The sequence below is a fragment of the Buteo buteo genome, chromosome 12 (genome assembly GCF_964188355.1).
Source record: "Buteo buteo chromosome 12, bButBut1.hap1.1, whole genome shotgun sequence".
Classification (NCBI taxonomy): Eukaryota; Metazoa; Chordata; class Aves; order Accipitriformes; family Accipitridae; genus Buteo; species Buteo buteo.
Window position 1 is genome coordinate 30,080,587 of NC_134182.1, and position 15,584 is coordinate 30,096,170.

The following is a 15,584-nucleotide window of genomic DNA, read 5'->3' on the forward strand; positions in this document are numbered from 1 at the left end:
AACCCTGACGTAGGCTGACCCTCAGAACTGGCATTCCTAGTCAGAAGCTGCATCCTGAGCTTCGAAACTGAAGTCACACCTTTGAAAACCAGAGGAAATGGTGGAGCAGTCACTCAGCACAGATGGGCGCTACCGTTACCTCCTGCCCTGTCTCCCAGACCATAGCACCCACTTCTGCGTCGGGGGACTTCTCCAGAAGTGATGCACTTGCATTCTGAGGTCAAATCCACTACTCCAATTCCCAGAGAAGTGCCCTAACCACAAATCTATAGGCTATTTTGGGGGTTACACTGCTGCCTGTCTTGCTCTGGAGCTGGATTGCTTTCAAGAACGTGTGAGTTATAGGGCCAGAACGTTGGTACGCAAGAGGGATCCTGTCTTGGGAGATATTTTATGTTACACAGTAATTGGATACAAACAAGAAATAAAGCTAAGGGCAGACACGGTGATCCTGGGTCTTCCCTTCCTAGCTGAGTGCCCTGACCTCTCTGGATTGGAGAGCTGGATCTTGGTGTTCTTGCCTCCTTGGCCAAGGATTTTTTACGCTCCTGAGTACCTGATAGCCCAGCTCCAGCATGACAGGTTTGATGAGTTTATGAATTCATACTCGATGCTGATTTCCATATCTCAAAGAATTACAAACTTAGCATGCAAAATGTAAATGCAGCTAGGCCTCGTTTGGTGTATAGTCTAAGGTTAAGTGGTTTTCTGCACCAGCTCACGCGCTGGAAAAAAGGGATGGGGGGAGCTGGCAGCAGCTGGCAAGGATGCTGGAAGAAGCTGGACTGGCAGAGGGGAGCTGCCACTGGCTTGACCGTGGGGAGTCCCCCAGCGCAGCGGGAATGGTGGGCCCAGGCTGGCATTTGTGCAAGTTTTAGAGGCGCTGGACTTTTCGAGGCAGTTCTTCCTTGCCTGGTCTCAGCCACATGCTGTTCAATTCCGTGCCATCTAAGTAGGACGGAACGGCCCTGTGCCTGCCAGAAGCCAGATTCTTCTCCAGTACGTTTTGTGTTTCTTCTCATCCTGCTCTGTCTGCAGACAGACAGCATTCACCACGTTGCTTTGCATTCAAACCGAGCTTACCAAAGTGTTCTGTTTCTCTGAGAACAGAGGTTTCTCTTCTCTTTGCATGTGAGCACTGAAAATATATGTAGTCCTTGGCATGTTGCTGGCACCAGGTGACCTTGTTTGCACCCTTACTTGCTTGAATAGGGGGTTTGTGTGCCAGGGCTTAGAAAGGGGTGATTTGCAGGCTAGTAAGGGGCAACCCTGTGATTAGAAATTCCACGATCTGACAGGATGCACATTTGACCTGCTAGTGTAAAATAGATTATTATTCTATTATGTAAACATTTTAAGGTACAGGTTTGATAAGGATCAATGACAGAAATAGGTGGTGCATTCCTACCTGTCTATAGAAGTACTTGCTAGCATGTACTGTAGCTTTTGGTTTATAACCTTACAATAGTGGCTTTGATTAATAATGCTTTATTAGTTATAAACGTAGACTTACTGAATAAATCCTACTTACTCTGTTGTTCTCCGTGCCTACATAAAACTATTTCAGTAATTAGAAAGCTACTATAATATTTCTCTATTGTAGACTTTGAGTTGTTAGCTCTGTCAGCTTTCCTGAATTCCTACATAGGATTTCTACTTGACCCCATCCTTGACATGAAAGGGAAACTGTTTCAACTTGCATTTTGTGATGAGAAGTGTGTGGGTGTGGTAAGACAGGGTTTCCAAAGAAAAGAGGAAGGGGTGGCAGAAAGAGTGCGTCTCTCCTTCTGATGTGCCTCTGGACCTGTACCGTCCTCTTCCCCGCCAGGATCAGATAAATGAGACTGGAGAGGCGATATCCCAGCTGAAAAGGACCAAACTCCCTCCCTGAAGGACAGTAGTTACTTCTCTGCGGGCTTGCGTTTCAAGAGAAGAGTAGAAGAGTACGCCCGAGGAGTGTTGGCATAAGGCATCTTGTGGAGAGCTCACCTCTGTCTTTTTCTAGAAGATATAGGCTTGTAACTCCTGGGGTTTTTCCTTCCCTTTCTATATAAAACACAAAGCAGCAGGGATCAGTTGTTTTATCTACTACTGAAATGCAGCCTTCAGTGCAGAATAACATGAGAACAGTTTGAAAGGAAGCGTGGAACACTATATTCAACTGAAACTAATTACCTGATTAGGTTTTGGCCTGGCTGTGTGGGTTGACATCCAGTGGTCTTGGCGACAATACCTGTGAGCAAAGCCAAGTCTAGTCTTGCTTCATTTAAAGACTCTGGACAAAACTTCTGGACTTGTGTGCTGAATGCTAAGCAGTGTGAAAATAGGCCACTGATTTAAAGTACCCATGGCTACAATGGGTGTCAGTGGGCAGCTAGCGTTGTTGCAGATGAATGAGCTTAGTTGGGTTTTAGAAATACTGGTTTCCATTTAAAGGTGGTTCTGTTTCAAGCACGCAATCTGGTGAAATTTAACTCTGCATCAGAACATCTTCTGTTCACAGCTGTAGGATTAGCACTTTCCTTTCCTTCAGCACTTCAAACTTCTCCCCTTACAAATTTAGTCAAAGTCTGACACTGTGGTCTCGTAAACTTAGAAAATCACATAAAGGGATGTTATCTCACCTAGTCTGCTACAGTAGTTCCTTCTCTTTATCTCCACAGGGGTTAAATACGTTAGGTCTACTTTGTTAGATGAGAAGTATTTGTTACTGCTGTTGTCATCTTCTCTTGCAGGTTTGCTGCAAACACTTTTTTGATCTGTTGGTGTCTTTGGAAAATGGCATGTTTTCACATTAGGAATACCTATGCGACATCTCAAGTGTCTATAGTGTTAGACATGTATATTTACTGGTGAGATGGTATTTTTTTTATCTTGGCATCACTCTAAAGGAAAAAAAAATCATTACTTGGAAGGATTTGAAGCTTTACTGGGAAGAGAGGAATGAATCTTTCCTCTGTACGCTATTACAAAAATACAGACCTTTAAGAACAGAGGTAAGCAGAGCGCTTTTAGAAAGACTTGAAGTGTCCTTACCTCCTAACGGGAAGCTTCTGGGCTGCACTCACTTCTGGCACCCTAGAGACCCTCTGTTCTCCCTTCCCAGGGAGAGCAACATGAAATGAACTGTCAAATGAGTTGTGGCAGTTCACTGGTGAGCATTGGCTTTATGAGGAAATTTAGTACGTCTATTCTGATATCCTGGAAGCACATCGAGACACATATTACTAAAATGAATTGGACAAGTAGTTGATAAAGATCCAAGAGTTGGTAAGAGATGCTCCACAGAACACGAAATCGTAATAGACAACCATAGGAAAAAATATTTCTGCCAACTGGCTGACTATTTTAACTTAGCAATTGGCTTATGCTCTACCCTATTCCTTAACATCTAAAATAAATATTGAATTCTCTCCTGTTTACAAACCTTCTTAAACCATTTGCCTAAGAGGCGTTGTAGTAATGAAGTCCTCAAAATTGTGTTTAAGCGTTTCCTCTTACTGCACGAATAAATCCATCAAGTTTTCGGCCTCCCACAAAGACAACAAATGCAAGCCTGTAAGTGCCATAAAAGCCCCAAGAAACTTCAGAAGCAATTTAAAGTAATAAAAATATGCTTTTGGACACCTCTCGCTACTTCTGTGTGGAACGAGGCTGGGCAGGGACTCGGGGGCTGGAGAGGCAGACGGGACTTCACCTTGTGTAACCTGGTATGCCCTTCCCCTCGCCTCGCCGTCCCCAAATCAGCTGTCACAGTATTGGCAGGAGTCTCCTGAGCCTTCGCTAGCCAGGATTTTGCCCAGCTGTTTGGCCCAGGATTTCACAGAGAAGGAGGAGACCTTTCTGGCTGAAGCTTCTGTGAAACCACTGCTTCAGCGATCAAAGCAGCATTGTCCCTATGGGGGAAAAAAAGAGTAGTTGGAGAGCTCGGCGGCAGCAGGGGGGAAGCGATGTGACTTAACGCGGGGCCTGGCCTCTTCACGATAAATAATCGCCCTAGAGTAGAGCTAATCTCCTAGGAAGAGTGGTGGGATTACAAAGGCGGTAAGATCTCCACTTCTAAAAGCAGGCGTAAAGTTCAACTCCGTCACAATTCTGTGGTTTGAAAATGCGTCTCTCCTAACAGCTGCTTGTGTTGCCGTTGCAGGATGATTTGGAAATTCGCCTTGTCCATTTGTCTGATGGCAGCGCTGGTTCGAGTAACAGACACCAGGAAAAACCGTCCCGCGGGCGCCATTCCCTCCCCTTACAAAGACAGCAGCAGCAACCACTCGGAGCGGAGGCAGCAGCTGAATAAGGAGGTGCTGGCCTCCAGCCAGGAGGCCCTGGTGGTCACCGAAAGGAAGTACCTCAAGAGCGACTGGTGCAAGACGCAGCCCCTGCGGCAGACTGTCAGCGAGGAGGGCTGCATAAGCCGCACCATCATCAACCGCTTCTGCTATGGGCAGTGCAACTCCTTCTACATACCACGGCACGTGAAAAAAGAGGAGGAGTCCTTCCAGTCCTGTGCTTTCTGCAAGCCGCACAAGGTCACCTCTTCGACCGTGCAGCTGGAGTGCCCGGAGCTGGACCCACCGTTCCGACTCAAGAAAATCCAGAAGGTCAAGCAGTGCCGGTGCATGTCTGTGAATCTTAACAACTCGGGCAAACTGTGAGAGCGGGCGTGTAGCTACTGCTTGGTCTTGCCCCCATCAGATTTACTGCTGCCTCTCCTCTCCCACTGAGCAGACTGCACATTTTGTTGGTTTGTTTCTTCTTTTCCTTTTTTTTGTGTGTTTTGTTTTCTTTCAGGAGGCATCTCTTCAGCAAGGAAGGGCTCCTCGTGACTTGCCTACTGGAATAACGCTTTTTAAAGAGCTGTGTTAGGCACTTCACCACAAAGTTTCAGTGTATTTCCAATATCACCGGGTGGTTGAATCTTCTGGAGTGGAGCAGGCTCCCAGAAGTTGGGATTGATCATCAAAGTGACCAGTTGGCTGAATCCAGCATTAAATGTTTCCACTGTGTGGAGTAAAGCCCTCTGCCCTACACTCCAGTCCCCTCCACAAGACGAGAACACCTTCCCCGTGCTTTGGTCCGGAGCTTGCCGCTCCCACTTGGAAGTGCTGGGGCACTGCCCAGGACTGGGGGACGCAGATGAGGGAGACTAATGAGGAGTAACGTGCGAAAAGCAAGTGAGACTCTAATGAGGCTCATCTCCTTAAGACAACTTTAATTGTGCAATGACAAACGGCTCTGGGCTTGTTGTCTGAAGAGCAGATAAGAAGCGAGGGGGAGAGGGCGAGGCGCTGGGTCAGCCACCGTGACCACAGAGCAGACTGAGGGTGGGTTCTGATGCTGTTGTGGTTAGAGTATATCGAACATGTGGTCTCTGCAGCAGTGTTTATTTTGTAACCTAGCTATAGTAAACAGCTGTTTAAAGTATTATAGACCTAGCCATGTATATTTTGCTTGTGGCAGAATATGCCAGAGATTAAAAGATGTTGAGTAAGAGACTTGGTTGCTAGGTCAGCTGCCTGGCTTAAATGGACGTGGTTTAACTAGGCTTTCGGTAGGTTTTTGTGTGTTAGATTGTGTGTGTTTCTTACTCCCAGAAGAACAACATCCATTTATGACCTTATATTTATGCCTGCTCAGACCGGGGAAGGCGGGAGGGTAGTGGGAGAGGAGCTGAGAACACTTAAAGGAACGATGTTTCCCATAAGGTATAAAAGCACTGTCGCACAAAGGACAAAATTTGGTCATTGCTGGACTGAATACAAAAGCTACATCAGTGTCATCAGGTTTTGGGAGTGGTGTCTCTCCCATGATTGGAAACGATGTTAATGTATTAGTGTTAAAGGACAAACCCATCAGTCAGTGCCCTGGAATGGGTCACAGCTGTAGGAGCAGGGAGAGTGAGTTGTAATTGCTACAGTACTGGTGGTCCACTCAGTTTCTGAGTCCTACATAATCAGTGTTGGTGAACACTTGCAGTTCCATGCTACATTGTCATTCAGCTGATGGAGTTTAGCATGTCCTGTATATCCCATTTGTTACAGTTCTGATCTCTATTAGTCCCAGCTGCATCCAAATCCTACGTCTCAAAACAAACCAGCCCCTTCCCCCAAACCAAAGCCCATGCGTGCTCAATTGCCCGAAGCTTACAAATTAAAAATGACACGCCGACTCCCTGATGCATGTCTCACAGTTCAGCATCTGCATCTAGTGAAACCAGCTTGCCGTGGGAGCCCTTTCCCACCAGCCTCTTCCCATGCAGCCACTTCAAGGGGTTAATGCGGTTAGCACTTTCGCCAGCCAGGGCTGTAGTGCCACAGGTCTCTATTATGCGAGACAGGCTGCTCTAAGAGGCTTTCAGGACTGAGCTCCACGAGAGCTCACCAAGCGGTTTACGGGGATTGGCACGGGCAGGATGAGGTTGGTCAGGTCCGTGAGCCCCGTTACGTGAACGGCCGTGGCTTTTCTGCTGTGATCTTTCAGCGTGTCAGAAGTGCACAGGGAGGCTCCTCGCACAGGGATTGCTTTAGAGGCTGTCGCTGCTGTGCTGCCAGCGTCGTGCCAGCCACCGAACGGGCACCGTTCGGTCTAGGCTGGAGAGGGTTGGGGTGGGGGGAGAAGGTGGCGATAGCTGTAGTCTGTGAAGACTCCAGGGATCTCAGTCTCCGCTTGAAAGAAATGAACTGAAAGTCAGGCATTTTGGACTAGAGAGAAAAGCACCCTAGTAACTTCAGTTAGGAAAAATGTGCAAGAATCTTTATCTTTAAGCTATGCCCTGCCTGGGTTTTTCACCAGTTTGCAATATGAATATGCTGCAGCTTAAAGCTCCTTCTAGGAGCTGTGTTTATGTAAAAACTGAGTTGAGCTTGTAATGGTTAAAACTGTATTTAATTCTTGTTTTATAAAAGAAAACAAAAAATGAAGAAATGCTTTAAGTATAATGTAATTATTTTATAGGTCTACTATTAAATTATAGATTAAATAATAAAGCTCCTCTAGGGTTATATGGCATCCAGGTGTACGGGCTTTGCTTCAACACCTTGTGTCCAACTGCTTTCTAATCAGTATATTCTCTGGCTTCCTTTTGATCCTACCAGATACAGGTAAAGGGTGGCTCACCCTGACAGCTTGGGAAAACCTGTCTTCACTTGTCGTTGTTCCCCCCCCTCCCCCCTCTCAAAATTACCTACAAGGCAAGAGGGGAAAAAAAATGGCACTAATCCTAGATTCTGGAGTTGATTCTGCATGCACAAATTCTGGGGTTTTGGTTGCCTGGCAAGCAGACAACCAAAGCTCCACCACTCGCTGAACTGCTGGCATCATTTGTGGTAAGAGAAGTAACTATTACCCTGACCTAAGTAGTTTTGCTTAAAATATAGCTAGATCCATATGTAACAGGCACCAAACTACTCATAGGGGAAAGAAAAAAAAAAAAAAAGTACCACCTCTGAAGATATAGGTGAGCTTTAATGGTTGCTATCAGCTCTTGAGTGAGTACACTGTATGTCTCTCCAAAGGTAGGGTAGTGTTTTGGTTTTTTCTTTTTATTTTTTTCTTTCCAACCCAGAGAAACGATAGTTGCAAAATAATCTTGAAGGAAAACCTTGGTGAGGAAAGGGAGTTCTCACAGTGAGGAACGAGCCTCCCTGTGACCAGAAGAGATGCCTGTCATGGGTCTGGAAAGAAGCAGGAACACCTAGACCGCAACTAGCAAGGGAGGGCTGTGTCCTTTATGGCACTATAACTGACATCTGCGGGAACACTTTGCTCTCTCCCTTCCCCATCTCTTGCCCAAATCTTCTCACAGTTCAGCAGTTTAATAGGTTTGGGGACTTTTTCTTTTTTTGAGTAGGCATTGGTTTAGTGAATTACTGTTTGGCTGTGCTTTAGCTACCTAAGCGTGGTCAGGGCCCTCTGCTCAGAACTCACAAGTGCCTCTCTCAGTCGGCCCAAAAGGAGCTCAGGCAGCCAGCTCTCCACCGCCCCTCTCTCGTTTCCACCCGTCCCTCAGCCACTCTCCTGCTTTGCAGGTAGCTTTGCAGCACAGCACCCACCTGAACCTCTACTGATTGCGGTACAGCCTCCACTCCAGCTCCAGGTCTCCCAGCCTCTTGCTGCACGACTGCAGAACCACCGTACCAGAGGCACATGCTGTAATCCAAAAAAACTCCCCCTTGTGCAGGCCATCCAAGAGCAAGGCAAGTCTCTTGAGGTAGATGAAAAAAGCTTTAGCTCAGATAGATCCAATATTTCTTAGAGTGGTGGTGTGGAACAGAGGAAGGAGGGGGACAGTAAACGTTAAGCTCTACCACCATAGGACTGCTGCCTCGGCAGGGGCCCAGTTTGGTGTGAGTAACAAATGGAGTTTCTAAGAGCTTAAATTTGAGCTGGAAATAAATGAAAAAAACCAGTGCTGACTCAAGGGGGACCCTTTATCTTCAGAAAGACACCATCTTTTTGAGGCAATAGACTTGCCCTTGGATGCCTTTACAAGTAGGTTGGGTGAATGTCAGGTACAGGACAGGTACAGATGGGTCTGTCATAAGCAAGAGAATCTCTTGGAAAACCTGTTCTGTAACGTGAATCCCATTTGATTGATGGGTGGCAGACCTGAATGGTTTGAGGCATGGTGTTCTGCCTCCTCCCATTGCTGACCTGTTTACACTGTCTCCAGAAAAACTTAGCTCCATCAGTTTTCACTTATTCTGTCCATAGCAGTTTAAAATTGGTGTAACTTAACTGTAATAATGGACTTGCCACAAACTTGTCTTTGCTTATTAACCTAGAGGATGCAACAAAATAATTGCAATGCAAAGGCTTGCTATATCTTCTCTCAATTAAATTAATAACTGCTTCCAACTTTTTAAGCGGGTCACTGAAAACCTGGGCAAGAAAAAACATCAGTCTATGGAAGATGTCACTAATTGTATTCCCACTGCCACTGTTGGTTAATACTTAACTAAGTTTTGGAAGTGCTTTGGGATGATGAAAGGTGCTACAAAAAAAGCTAACCACCACCATGTCATGACACGTGACAAAGTACCACGCTTGTGAAAGGCTTTAATTTGCAAGCAAAACAACATGAATCTTTTTAGCTCCTCATAAAAAACCAGACTGTTATTCTCAGTAAGTCACATCTGGTGCTCAGGTATGAAAGCCCTTATTTAGATGCTGCATTTGTTTAAGAAATGGTGAGTGATATGTGGTGTTGGTGATCAACAAAGGCTCAGAATTTTGTCCATGAGGATTACATTGCAGGATTACAGCTAAATCAAATTGTAGTACAAATTACAGCTAAGTCAAATTGATGTTGTTTCAGTAAATGGGGGGGAAGAGGGGACCAATGGGGTGTTTGACGTCTTTAAAACACACCCAGACAAACAAACAAACAAACATAGTTAGTCCAGAATTCTGTAAAAAGCTGAGTGTGCCACTGAAAAAAGGAGCAGTGGTGAAACTTATGCTGGGAATCCGCTCTGGGAGTGCTGTGGGTCAGCTTTGGTGGTGCACATAGTGGGCTACTTCACATTGTATGGGTGTTTGAAAACAGGCTGGGGAGAAGCTATATAAAAGAGAGACATGTTCAACCAAATAGGTTGGGCCTCAGTAAAATGAGAGGGGAAAATCTATGTAGCAGCTTGTATCTTAGGATCATAACATGGTACCACCAGCTGCAGTCAGCCCTTAATGCTGTTCTTGAGAGAGAGAGAGGTTTGCAAATAACTTTTTGCATCCATGCTGCAGATCCAGTGAAAAGGGTAGAATGTGTGTATGTGACAGTCCTACGAGGTTGCTGGACAACACTTAATGATATAAAACATATATATATATATATATATGAAGACATTATAATATGCAGATAATACTTTTTAATGCATGTTGTTACCCTAACAGCAATTTCTTGAGACTGTTACGTAGGCAGTGTTAGTAGGAACAGGTTACAAACCTGAGCCAAATGCACTACTGGAAGGCTCGGACAAGCCAGAGGAGTGAGTGATACATAGTCTGATTGGGTAAAGGACTCTGAAGCTCCTCGCTACCACCACCTGGGGAAAAGGTAATATATCCACATAACTGGGAATTACTGTCACTGTGCTTCCAAAAGGCAAGGGAAGAGAAGCCCTGTTTCCACCGATCTCTTCACAAAGGTTTTACCTTGATCACAGGAGCCTGAACAGGATGTGGTGCTTGGGGAGCAAACGGTTGCTAGCAAACTACAGCATAGCCTGACAGTGAAGAGAGAAGGCAGTTATTTCGTTATTATTCCTTTTATTTTCATATAAATTAACATTCTAAAAAAATTGAAATAGAAACACTAAATACAGTATTGCACATAGTGATCTTTGTTAGATGATCTATTATTTCATTTAGTATAGTAATATACATACTGTAGGAACTGAAGGGAACAGGAAGGCTACAAATGAAAACATGCTACTGTATCCTTGCACTTAGGAGCAAAGTTAAGAGGAAAAGACTGTTGTTTACATAAATACAAACATGGATTTGAATCAGTGCCATTAAAATAGCTTTATTTTTTAAAGTTTTTTCCATAAGTTAGTTGTAACAGCAAATAATCTCTTCTTTCACTTCCCCAAATAGTAATGTTACTCCCATCAACAGAAAATTTTAGAACTCCATTCTTGGTAATTTATATCCCTGCCAGAAATTATTACAAGTACAGATTTTCACATAGGTTTGTCAGCAACAGGAGACTTGCTTTTCACATAGTGAAAAAACCATCTTTTCTAGTGCTTGGTATATGTGAAGAAAAACAGATTCCTGAGGTCATATTTCGCACTTCCTTTTATGACACCCTGTAGGGTACATTAGCCTCTGGACAGCTAGGAATGTCTCTTGATGTGCTAGATTAGACAGGGAATAACCCAACCCAGCAGGTTAGAGCTCATTTGCCTTACCCCAGTGTCTTTCAGGCTCCAAGGCTGTGGAGCATGTGCATCCAATTCAGTTGCACACACAGCCTGCTTTCAGGAAAAGTGCGCTTTGAAAGAAAAATGTTATCAATCGGGCTGATTGGTTCGGGGCTCTTAAATTAGGACTGGAGGAAGGGGTTGTTATCGGCTGAGCAGATCAAAACTGATATAGTAAATTCTGGATTGCAAATAGGTATTAAGCATGTGGTCTAAAATGGAAGCCCTAAGTCATAGATTTCAATCATTAACCTCCTAGTCAGGGACACCAAAAGCCTGGAGGAAAAGTCTGCAATTCTGTTAAGTGTGAAATCGATGTCAATTAGTTGGTAGTCTATGTTCTGTCACTAGAATTGGCTACTGTTTTCCATAAGCGTCAATCCCCATGTGCATCTTTTAATGGCTCTCTAAAGGAGTTTTAAATTAACTGTAAAGCTAATTCCAAAAGGGAAGTCATGTACATGTTGCCAAAAGCCTCTCTGACTTAAGTGATCAGTAGTTAAGACTATACTATACCTTCTAAAGTTCATGTAGAAGTATTAGCTGCTTTATATATTAACAAACTATAATAGCCAAATCTCTCTCATACTTTCTATCATACTTCTGTGCTTTTCTGTATTTTCCTGCTTTTCACTTACTCTTTTTTTTTCTTTTTCTTTTCTTAATGTTGGATTTCTGACCCCCTTACCACCTGGCATTCACTATCTGGCAAAAGATAAAGTAAAAATATGCTGCCTTATTGATTTTAAAGATAGTTACAGTAAACATCTTGTTCCACAAATATTTAATCATGGAGGGCAACCAAACAAGTTGGGAAAGCATTGATTATACTGTATAAACAGCACTTAACGATTCAAAATACAAACTACAAATGCCAACATGAAACGGATACAAACAATTCACTAGGAGTAACATTTCTTTCCCTAATCTAAGTGCAGTGCCATGAAGTATTTGTGTTAGACAGATGTTGCCAGTAGGAATGGAAATGTTTTACTGTATCGAGTAGCATTCTTATGAAGTTCAACTTAATGTAGTTTTCAGCATGTTCAGAACTGATGCAGATGCCACTTTTTATGCATGCTGACTTGGCCTATTTGGAATATACCATACACTTTACAAAATACCATTTTTGAGTGGCAAAGGAGATACAGAGTACAGGGAAGGTGTTTCAAGTCCATACCTAGTCTATTGCTGGGCACTCCATTAAAGTGATTACATTCGTGAATGAATGTACAATAACACATCAATTGGTGGAAAACTCTAGAGAACAAAAAGCAAATTCAAAAAGGTCAAGAAAGCAAATGATCAGGATGATGTAGTTTCCTTCCCCCTCACTCCCCACCCACAGGCATGTTGAGTTTTGGTAACCAGGTAACAATGGCTTTTGCTTTTCTTCTCTCAGATTTTCATACTTATCTTTGCTTTCTGAAAAATAAAATAAAAAAAAGTAGAGAATTGAGTATACATAAAACCACCTCACACAACTATGAAAAGCACAGAAATACATAGGCTAATGTTCAATTATACTTACTGTAGAATTCACTTCACAAATTTCCTTTGAAGCTAGAACTGAAGAAGACTGCAGCAACACACTGCTTGTGAAATATTTTGTTTACTTTCTTTTTCACTCTATCAAATTTTCAGTAACACTGAAAGTCCCAGTTTCAGTGCAAATAATGATAATGATACAGGAATAATTAAGCCTACAGCTATTTCTTAAAAAAAAAAAATAATCTCAGTGTCTTTACATACAGCAAAATATAGGTGAGATAGAGAAATCCAAATAAATGTTAGTTCGGGGTTGTTTTTTTTAAATAACATCTTGAACCGGTTTCAAATAAAATTGATAAAATAAAATCTGGCTTATCATTCCTAACCAAGCTGTTACTCCATTTACATTTCTTGTGGCATTAATCACAGCCAACTGTCCCTAAATATTCAGAATAAGAAACAAAAAATGCAGTATTATTTCTTCCTGTGTCAGATTATGTTAGTTCAAATATAGTGAATTACCTCCTGCTTCATTTCAAGGATGTGTCACAGTAACATAGCCATGACTAGAAAGCATAAAAGAAAGAAATCATGCCTTTGGCCCGAGTGGGGCAGACAGGGACATGGACACATGAATCTGTTATAATATTTTACAAATGTAATTGATGGCCAGTTGCTACAGGTCTAATTTTAATACGGAGTGCCAGACTAATTTTTCACTAGAGGAATATTCATTTTCTGTAAAATCAGTCATGATCCTAGCAATGCTTAGGCAATCATAGTGGAAAAGTTTCATTGAATGACTAGAAGTACTCTTCTACTATCACTGAAGTTATTTATCTGTTTTCAGAAGAATGGTGAGAGCACAGTATTATCTTTTTCTAGCGTTTCTATTCCAAACAAATCCAGATCAGTGGAACAGAAGCCACTAGTATTTGAGACAGGGATCCAACTTGAAAAATGTGTACCTATCACAATTCTTCCTTACATTTTGTAACTGTAGAAAAGAGAGCGAATACAAAATGAATAAGCTTGAACTGGAACTGCCTTTCTGCCTTGTAGGACCACCAACACCACGACTGGGATGCAGACAGATTGGCAGGGTGGGGCAATAATATGCTGCTCTTGCTTGTGCTACATCTATTTTGTGGAGTAATATTCATAGGCAGTGTTCAAGGTTGTTAATCTAACACCTTTTATGAAAATGTTAAACATTAAAAAAACCCAACAACCCAGAACAAAAAAGTACATCAGGAATAACATATCTAAAAATGCAAAGAGAAAAAGGTAAAACAACTGATGGGAACAGAAGTATTGCTACAATTTCTACTTACAATTCCAGAGTCATGTTTTGGTCTTATATTGTAGAGCGACTTCCCCTTTTTCTGCCTGCAGACCTCCTCTGCTTCTTTAACTCTGAAGAGACAAAACTTATAAATATTCCTGTAGAGCAAAACTATTTCCAAAGACAGTGCAGTATATAACTTATAAATTTAGGCCTGAGGACACAGGTGGATAACTTTATTCCCCATATTTTCATTAGCAAACACCAAAAATAGCACTTGCACTCTGTGGCTGTTGTTGCCATACCATCAGACTCTGGCACTTACAAGGACAGGCATAATCAATGGCATAATCAATTCTAGTTACAAAAGCAATCAGTACTTACTGTAGTTGAAGATTCAGATGTGTCAGGATTTAAAATACACTGGTTGACATGAAGTTTACCTTTCAGAGAATTCATACCAAACACTGCTAAGAAAGCTCCTTTTCTTTTTATGACTGTTTAAAAATCATTCTTCATCCATTCCCAACCTCAGTACTTCAACTACAGTTTAAACAAATTTCTCACCAGACTATCTTCCCTTTCACCTAATTTTGTTTGTATTTAAAATGGCAAAATAGCTTAACCTATATTTCCAGTCTCCACTCCCTAACTGAAAATCAAAATGGCAAATTGCCATGGAACATGACATTTACAACCAAGGTGGTGCATGTCACTGCACACATCTTTCTTTCCAAAGCAGAGGGTGAGCACCAAGGCTTACATGACCTCGGTGAGGATGAATGCACTTGGGCTGCTTGGATGTGAAGAGAAGAGCAGGTTCCAGAAATGAGGGTCCACTTCTTAGTGTTCCTTACTTGGCAAATGGTATCAAATTAGGGCCTTGTAAAATGCCACCAAATGCCACATTTTTTGCGAGATAAATGCCCCTTTTGTCATGCAGATAGGGAACAAACTGTGAAAGGCAGAGGGCTATACTCAGACTGGGAGCCTGCCAGAATCAGTCTGGTGGGTTCAATGGCACACTGTAAAATGTTTCTTTACCATTTTTACTCTTTTTGTAGATCAACATTACAAACACACATGGTTATTGAAACACTGATAATACACATTTAAGTTATGAATTCTCTGAGCTTCAAAGACTTACATAAATCCTTCCTATATGATGGCATTAAGTGGTGTGAGATGTGTAATTTTTTTTTATGAGATGAGAATATTATTTATAAATAAGAAGGTAGAAAATAAAAATGTAAATCCTATATTGGCTTGCTCTTGCCAACAATATAGACTTTAGATGGCACATATTCTGCCTTTTCATCAGTATCCAACAGTGAAAAAAGAAACAACAGTAAAATGATATTGAAGAAATGATATATCCTTGGCTGGCTCCTTGCGGTTCATCTCCAGACTACTTGCATGTCTGCTATTTCACTGAGACTACACAGGGCAATGTGAGAATCAGACTTTGTGTTACTATTATTTTTAAATATTTTTGTGTGTGTGGTAAGGGCCAGATTTTGAAAATAAGTCTCCAGCTGGGTCTGCTAAGCACATTAAAAAAAAAACGCCTTCACATTCATCTCTCCTTTATCCAACTTCACCAGACACACCTCGTTCTTTTCATAAGTTTCAAATTTATACTTTCAAAAATTAATTTAAACGTCAGTTCTTTTCTAGCACTTCCAACAAGCTGCTCCCTTCATTTGATAGCCTTATATTTTATTAATGTAGGAAGACCTTTACGTGCACAGGTGGGGGAAAAAAAGGCTTTGAAATCTATTATTTTCAAGTTGTAACACTTTCTATCTGACTGCAAATCAGATAGATTGCTGCAGCATAATATAGAACAAAAATGTCAAACAGCCAAGTAATTCACCTTTAAA

At 42.2% G+C, this 15,584-nt stretch overlaps 2 protein-coding genes across 4 annotated transcripts in view; one reads left to right on the forward strand and one right to left on the reverse strand.

Moving 5' to 3' along the window:
- GREM2 (gremlin 2, DAN family BMP antagonist) overlaps positions 1-7,002 on the forward strand; it is a 40,261-nt gene extending 33,259 nt beyond the window's left edge. For 2 of the 3 annotated variants that reach the window (XM_075042048.1, XM_075042047.1), the window contains exon 2: positions 4,148-7,002. In XM_075042048.1, coding sequence (XP_074898149.1) covers positions 4,149-4,655 — 507 coding nt within the window. In that variant the 5' untranslated portion in view covers position 4,148 and the 3' untranslated portion in view covers positions 4,656-7,002. Of the gene's footprint in view, positions 1-3,829; positions 4,045-4,147 lie in introns of those variants that run through there. The other variant, XM_075042049.1, reaches the window with a different exon arrangement.
- A 2,931-nt stretch (positions 7,003-9,933) lies between these two features.
- The window catches only part of FMN2 (formin 2), a 164,675-nt gene continuing 159,024 nt past the window's right edge, over positions 9,934-15,584 (reverse strand). The window contains exons 17-18 of the mRNA XM_075042186.1: positions 13,751-13,832; positions 9,934-12,350 (exon numbers count right to left, since the gene is read on the reverse strand). Coding sequence (XP_074898287.1) covers positions 12,324-12,350; positions 13,751-13,832 — 109 coding nt within the window. The 3' untranslated portion in view covers positions 9,934-12,323. The remainder of the gene's footprint in view (positions 12,351-13,750; positions 13,833-15,584) is intronic.